This window comes from Anopheles gambiae, chromosome 2 (assembly GCF_943734735.2).
Source record: "Anopheles gambiae chromosome 2, idAnoGambNW_F1_1, whole genome shotgun sequence".
Taxonomy (NCBI): domain Eukaryota; kingdom Metazoa; phylum Arthropoda; class Insecta; order Diptera; family Culicidae; genus Anopheles; species Anopheles gambiae.
The window spans coordinates 37,070,647-37,078,456 of record NC_064601.1 but is presented as its reverse complement, the minus strand read 5'-3'; the positions used below and the strand labels follow the sequence as shown (position 1 = coordinate 37,078,456).

General features: G+C 45.1%; 1 protein-coding gene across 4 annotated transcripts; it reads left to right on the top strand.

Annotated features, from left to right (window-relative positions):
• The first annotated feature begins 68 nt into the window (after nt 1–68).
• Nucleotides 69–7,784, top strand: LOC1272798 (catenin alpha). 4 transcript variants are annotated; one of them, XM_061646939.1, is made up of 9 exons: nt 69–890; nt 1,178–2,076; nt 2,178–3,014; nt 3,775–3,847; nt 3,993–4,060; nt 4,161–4,342; nt 4,442–4,682; nt 4,797–4,913; nt 5,981–7,784. In XM_061646939.1, exons 1-9 carry the CDS (start codon nt 737–739, stop codon nt 6,143–6,145), a joined length of 2,736 nt encoding a protein of 911 aa, XP_061502923.1. In that variant the 5' UTR covers nt 69–736; the 3' UTR covers nt 6,146–7,784. The 4 variants fall into 4 exon arrangements, with proteins under 4 accessions (XP_061502923.1, XP_061502922.1, XP_311710.4 ...); XM_061646938.1 differs by having other exon boundaries at nt 4,442–4,688; XM_311710.6 differs by lacking the exon at nt 3,775–3,847 and adding an exon at nt 3,275–3,341.
• The last annotated feature ends 26 nt before the right edge of the window (nt 7,785–7,810 follow it).

The following is a 7,810-nucleotide window of genomic DNA, read 5'->3' as shown; positions in this document are numbered from 1 at the left end:
AGTGCCCAATTCCACTGTCCAAGATGGCTGGTTCTCTGGTGCGCTGCTTGTGCCCATAGTCACAAACAGGAGCAAGCGAGAGGCCAAGCGTGTCAAACTGAGCTGGAGGATGATGATATTTTCACTACCTCTCTTTTGCTCCTCGCTGACGCTGCTATCGCCTTCTCGGCTACTCTCGCAGCGATGACAAGAGTCAAAGTAAATTTCTCAAACCTTTGCTACGCGTCACACCCTTGTGTTTGGTGGTGAAAAAGTGAGTTTTTAGGAAGCAAAACCATCGCGAAAGGTACTTTCACAGTGAAAAGTACGCAATTTAAAGGTTTGTGCTTCGATTAACACCAATATCCAGCGGTAGTAAGTGTTGGCCGCTGGTAAAACTTGGAAAACATAATCGCACAGAGCGCGCGTGCGTGTGTGTGTGTGTGAAAAAAAGCATTCAAGCACAAGCATACAGAGAGTGTAGGAAGCAGTGTGCTGCTGCTGCTGGAGGGTGACTAATCTGATGTGAATTCTGCTGCATTTCGTGTGGAACGCGCTGTGCTGTGTGTGGGGGCAAACAAAAGCCCATCAACGTTGGTCCGTACGCGAGAGCTGAGCTTTGCAACAAAGGCGAGTGCCCGAGTGCGTGTGGGATTTCGGAGTGAAATTGTGACGGCCGCGAGACCCTCCCCGAGAACACCACTTTCTCGATTAGACAACGACCACGACGACTGGTGGCAGAGGTGTTCCGGGCGCAATGGAAACGCTATCAAATTTCGGCCAAGTGGCCCTGAAATGGGACCCAAAGAATCTGGAAATTCGCACAATGTCGGTGGAAAAAACACTCGAACCATTGGTACTGCAGGTGACCACGCTCGTCAGCACAAAGGGTCCGAGTAAGAAGAAAAAAGGTGAGTAACGGTTCGCCTCCCTCCGCACCCCTACATGAAGTGTTTCTCCAGCTCTGAGATGGGCTTTTGTTAGGCTGCATTTGGAATCGCTCATGCGGAATTCCCACCCCACCCCGGAAAGGCTATTGATTGACATTTTATTGCAACATGGAATTGGATAGTTGCCATTGGTTTGATCCCCTCGTTAGTAATGTTCTGTTCTGGTTTTTTTCTTCTTTCTTTTCTCTTCCTTTCTACACCCATCCCCCTCCCCTACTGCCTGACACTGGCTGGCCCTTTCCCCACAGGCAAATCGAAACGCGCAAGTGCGTTGGTCGCTGCCGTCGAGAAGGCGACCGACATTTTCATCGAGCGGGGCGAACAGATTGCCTATGAAAACCCGGACATTACGCAGGAGATGCTGTCGGCGGTGGAGGAGGTCCGCAAGACGGGTTCCGCGATGAGCATTGCCGCTCGCGAGTTTTCCGAGGATCCGTGCAGCTCGCTCAAGCGGGGCAACATGGTCCGTGCGGCCCGAAATCTACTGTCCGCGGTGACGCGCCTCCTCATCCTGGCCGACATGGTGGACGTCCACTTGCTGCTAAAGTCACTGCACGTTGTCGAGGACGATCTGGACAAGCTGCGGAACGCTTCGTCGCAGGATGAGCTGATGAACAATATGCGCCAGTTTGGCCGTAATGCGAACGAGCTGATTAAGCAGGCGGCCAAACGGCAGCAGGAGCTGAAGGACCCGCAGCTGCGGGACGATCTGGCGGCCGCCCGGGCCGTGCTGAAGAAGCACTCCACCATGCTGCTGACGGCGTCGAAAGTGTACGTGCGCCATCCGGAGCTGGATCTGGCGAAGGTGAACCGTGACCACATTCTGAAGCAGGTGTGCGAGGCGGTCAACACGATAAGCGATGTGGCGCAGGGCAAGTCGTCGCAGCCGCAGGATGTGTATGTTGGCGCGGGCGAGTTGGCAGCCGCGCTGGATGACTTTGACGAGGGCATTATAATGGACCCGCGGGCATACAACGAGGTGCGCTCTAGGCCGTCGCTTGAGGAGCGGCTGGAGAGCATCATCAGTGCGGCCGCACTGATGGCAGACGCGGACTGTACGCGCGACGAACGGCGCGAGCGCATTGTGGGAGAGTGTAATGCCGTACGGCAAGCACTGCAGGATTTGCTTTCGGAGTACATGTCGAATGTAAGTAAAAGGCTCGCTAGCTAAGACATTGGCACGTTTGTTTTACAACTATTACGCTGTAAGGATTATTTAATGACGATTGTTTATTTTATGTTGCTCAGATGGGTACGAAGGATCGCACGCCGGAACTGGAGCGAGCAATCGGTCATATGTACCGGAAAACGAAGGATCTGCGCCGTCAGCTGCGCAAAGCGGTCGTCGATCACGTGTCGGATTCGTTCCTGGAAACGAACATGCCCCTGCTGGACCTGATCGACGCAGCGCGCGGCGGCAACGAGAAGCTCGTCCGCGAGCGTGCCGATATTTTCACCAAGCACGCGGAAAAGCTGGTCGAGGTGGCAAATCTCGTGTGCAGCATGTCGAACAATGAGGACGGCGTGAAGATGGTCCGATATGCAGCGGACCAGATCGAAACGCTCTGCCCGCAGGTGATCAATGCCGCGCTCATACTGGCCGCCCGACCCAACTCGAAGGTTGCGCAAGAGAACATGGAAGCCTACCGGCAGGCGTGGGAGAACCAGGTGCGCATTCTGACCGAAGCCGTCGACGATATTACCACGATCGATGATTTCCTGGCCGTGTCCGAAAATCACATCCTGGAAGATGTGAACAAGTGTGTGCTGGCGCTGCAGGAGGGCGATGCGCAGGATCTGCGCAACACGGCCGGCGCAATTCAGGGACGTTCGGCGCGTGTTTGCAACGTGGTAGAGGCGGAGATGGACAACTACGAACCTTGCATCTACACCAAGCGCGTCCTGGAAGCGGTGAAAGTGTTACGGGAACAGGTGATGTCTAAGTTTGCGCAGCGTGTCGATGTGGCCGTTGATGCGCTGTCCTCGAACTCTCCAAAGGATGTGGATGAGAACGATTTTATCGATGCATCACGACTGGTATACGATGGTGTGCGTGAAATTCGTCGTGCCGTGCTGATGAACAGGGTAAGTCAATTGATTTCCATTGCGCTGATCAGTTACCCTTTCCCAAATTCACTACAACATCTCATTGATTTGTATTTCAATGATCTGAAGGTTTTAAAGATCTGTAAAGTATGCTAAATTACTTGATTCATTACTTCATAGAATTGAGCCAATTATCTTCTTCATATTCACTACGTTCGTTCGGATGAATTGCTCTTTCTAGACAAATTACCCATTTTTATAAAATATATTTTATTTATTCCCATCATTTTGCTCTAAAGGACGAGGAAGATTTAGATCCTGAAGATATTGAAGACGAACAGTACACACTTGAAACTAGAAGCAAATGTAAGCAAAACATAGGCCGACACCTTCTTTCTAGTAGAACGAATGTTTACCTTACTGCTTATGTCCATGTGTATTGCAATGTGTGTACTTAGTGATGATTTGAACGTAATGTTATTTTAGCATTGATTTATGATCCCCATTCTCAATAACCCTTACCATTGTGTCTCTATCTACTACAACAGTGCCATTTCATTATTGTTTATTCTTTTTTTCGTTTCGTTCCATGCCATTAATTAAATGCATTGCCTGTGTATATCCTTCAACAAAACGTGTGGAAATCATTTAATTACTGCTTGCACACTCTTGCAATGATTTTCATCCTGTTTCACGTTGTGTTTGTGTTCCTGCATTCGTTCTCCTTTGTGTGTGTGTGTTTATGCGTTTATGTGCCTGTTTTTGTGTTGTCTATGGTTGCAATTGCATGGAAAATCAGAGTTCCGATGAGTTGGACACCGATACGGAATTCGAACCAGTCGAAGATATGACCATCGAGACGCGCAGTAGATGTAAGAATATGTTTTATGTGTTTTCTTAGCTAGCGTAATGAATGTTAACCCCCGTAGCATTATGTATGTTGCTTCTGCATGTTTAAATTCTATTGTCTTAGCTACAACAAAACTAATATGTTGCACACTTCATCTTCCATGACAGCGAGCGCACATACCGGAGATCAAACTATTGATGAGTATCCAGAAATTAGTGGCATCACAACTGCTAGAGTAAGTTTTATACTATTTTTTTAGTTTTAGTTTAGTTTTAGTTGTCGTCCATCGTTCGCTAATGATCTCACTAATCGCACGCTGATTTATATCTTTGTAGGAGGCAATGCGTAAGATGAACGAAGAGGACAAGCAGAAGATTATGCAGCAGGTCGAACTGTTCCGCCGTGAGAAGTTGACATTCGATTCGGAGGTAGCCAAGTGGGACGACACTGGCAACGATATCATCTACCTTGCCAAGCACATGTGCATGATCATGATGGAAATGACGGACTTTACGCGGTACGATACCCATGCACACACACATACATCTCACACTCCTCACATCATCAGCGATCGATCTTGTTTCAACGATTTTAAATGACTTCCTCTCTTGTGCAGTGGACGTGGCCCATTAAAAACGACGATGGATGTTATTAATGCGGCGAAGAAGATTTCCGAAGCGGGCACCAAGCTGGACAAGCTGACGCGCGAAATTGCCGACCAGTGCCCGGAAAGCTCGACCAAGAAGGATTTGCTCGCCTACCTGCAGCGTATTGCCCTGTACTGTCACCAGATTCAGATCACCTCCAAAGTGAAAGCTGATGTGCAGAACATTAGCGGTGAACTGATCGTGTCAGGGGTAATGGTGAAATTATGTTCCGATTTTTCTTTAGTTGAACGATCTAATCTACCCTTGACCTCTCTCTTTCTTTTTTATCGTCCGGTTTTTTGTACGCTCCGGTTCTCTTTACAGCTGGACAGTGCGACCTCGCTGATTCAGGCAGCGAAGAACCTGATGAATGCCGTCGTGTACACGGTCAAGTACTCGTACGTTGCTTCCACGAAGTACACACGACAGGGCACTGTTTCGGTAAGTGTGTTTATTTAAGTAGAGTGATTTCTGGGTTTGTGGGAGGAATGTTTCATGCGAGCTAATATCGACTGAATTGTATCTGTAATCTGTCATTACCCGCGTCTCCCCGGTGATGGTTACAGAAAATCATTTAACTGCTATCAGAATAACTCATAATACTTTTCGCAATTTTTCTCCCTTACATCCGATCTGATCGTTAAACATTAAACAACCTCACCGGTGCTATTCACGCAACTTGGCTCCTCTTTATACGTACATATGATGCGACATATTACATTTGAACAATCTATCACAACTCCCAACCATACTACATTGTGTGTTCCATCCGTGGACGTATTTTTATGCGAAATTTAATAATTCTAGAACTACGTAAGTCCATACAATCATATCCAAAGATTCTCTTCTTGAGCGTAAAGTTGATTTATTTTTTTAATTGCTGTTAGTTTCGTCTACTAGAGATGAAACTACATTTATTCAAATTGCATACATGTTTTAGCTAATTCAACCTTCTTGTTCATTCATATCTACATTATTCCACCAAGCCATCAATACGCTCATGAGTTGTCAAGATAATTGTCCATGATATGGTGAAATGTTTCTCCATATTACGGATAGTGATTATTTCATTAATCTCATTGTTCTTATTATAAAGTTAAGAATTGTTCTAATTTGCTGTATAAAAATCGCTTGTTTAGCTTCATGCATTTCTAAATACATCTCACACACAATGTCGCATAGAAAAACATTTTCATCTCATATTTATTACTAGTGAATAGAATAGTATAGCTAAGAATTTTAAACCATTAATATCATTTTGCAAAGTATTGCATTTTCATTCATGATATTAGCTTGTGTTTTTTTTAACTCACGCATTGATTCATGGTAACAATTTACTATTTCTCCAACATATTCAATACACATCCGCTTTCCATTTTACTATTTCCTACATCTCATATCTCATGTCTGTTGTGTCCGATAGTGTGTTGAACGTTTTAGTCTCCTTCATAAGAATTTTATTTTCTATTTATTTATAATAACCGATTTTATCCTCATTTTTACTACAGTCTCCTATTGTTGTGTGGAAGATGAAGGCGCCGGAAAAGAAGCCCCTTGTGCGTCCGGAAAAACCGGAGGAAGTGCGTGCCAAGGTGCGACGTGCATCGCAGAAGAAAACTCAAAACCCCGTACATGCACTGTCGGAATTCCAGAGTCCGACGGATGCCGTCTAAGCATGGGCAAACGTAAATGTTTTATAAAAACGCTGAAACTGAACAATGATAGCGCATAAAAGACAGGTGAAAAAATAGGCAGCGGTTGTTTTGTTACTTCAAAATATGCTACAACGCATGGCTCTCCACGTATTTCATATTTGTTGTAGCAGAGAAAGAAGTTGTAGGAAGAACAAGGTGTACGCGGAGTAGATACAATACCACAGCACATGTTGAATTCATTTGTGTGAAGAAAAATGAAGAAATAATCAACCAAAAGGGACATTCGAACAGAAGGATCTGCCAGATCTGGCAATATCGGGAATCAAAAATTCTTCAACGAATTGCGTGTGACATGGTTGCCACAAGAAGATTTTCACTTTTTCACAAGCAACTTGGTCACCATTGAAACTAATTTTACGGGGTTATGCGTATTTGCAATTTTATCTTTTTATTTATTATCCTTTATTCGTTCCATTTTCTACATTCAATGCGCCGCATGTGAAACAGAACAAACTATCCAAGGTAAAGCGCAATTGGCGACACATGAATCGCGAGAGAGGGAAAGGAGGAGTACACACTCGCTTTTATACACCTCTATTTTATTAGCAGTAAGAGTATATAATTATATCAGTATTGTCCCGTTAACACAGTCTCGTTAGTTTTGGCCCCATAAACGCCGCAACCATAAATGATAGAATCTGCACACAGGGAAGAGCAAGCGCAGTGTTTGTTGCGTGTAGCGCAAGTGTATGGCCAAAAAATGATTAGGAATTAGAAAGAATTTCGCGGTAAAACAAACAATATTCTAATCATCGAATGTGACTCTCTATCTCTCTGATGCTCGCCGAGTCGCCGAGTTTGTAGAGGAATTGTTCCGAGGTCGGGTGAAGACAGCAAAGCTCAAAGTACAGCCCCAGAGACACGGGCTAGAGGATCTATACTATAATGTACATTGAAAACGCTCATCGAAATTATCGCATCGCATTTGCAAAACTCATAGTATTGGCATGACGATGAAAAACACGTGCAGCAAACCCCAACATTTTAATGAAAACTACTAGAAACTCCTCAACAAGGGGGTTTGGGAGCGAGCACCCATTCCTCCCAATGCAGGCTTCCGTGAGGTTCGTGTAACTCATTTTCAACTACCACCATCAATTAGACCTCGAGATAGTATACACTCCAGCGTTCCACAGCACTGTACGTAGTCGTATTTAGCCAGCAGCGTTCTAGAGTTTCCATATATACACACCTACTTCTTAAAGCTATGATATATACAAGAATATACACTACTCCTCCTACGGGTAGCATAAGCAGGCCCGAAGCGGTCGGGAGATTTTAACGACACGGCATTAGCTACACAGAAAAAATGCATAATCATAAACACTCAAACACACACACATATTCTATGACGTTATATTGAACGATAGTAGCAGTAGACAGAACTCTGAAAAACTGAGCTGATGGGAGAGGCTGTGTGTTTGAAAGAGCTTTTATGTTAACATGTTAAAGGAGAACAAATGACTCTAACACTCATGATGTAGAACTTATTAGAGAGGAGAAGGCAATGGTGCGCAAAGATGCATTTGGAAACGGCAGCGGTATGTGTGTGCGTGTCTGGAAAATAAAGTGTAATTGAGTAACATGTTAGAAGAAATCAGATTGTTTGCAAATATTTCTCTT

Bases quoted from the DNA above. Each gene is read 5' to 3' on its own strand.
- LOC1272798 (XM_061646938.1), top strand. From the start codon at position 737: ATGGAAACGCTATCAAATTTCGGCCAAGTGGCCCTGAAATGGGACCCA. The intron at 891-1,177 runs GTGAGTAACGGT...CTTTCCCCACAG, and splicing joins TCCGAGTAAGAAGAAAAAAG to GCAAATCGAAACGCGCAAGT. The intron at 4,061-4,160 runs GTAAGTTTTATA...ATATCTTTGTAG, and splicing joins GTGGCATCACAACTGCTAGA to GAGGCAATGCGTAAGATGAA.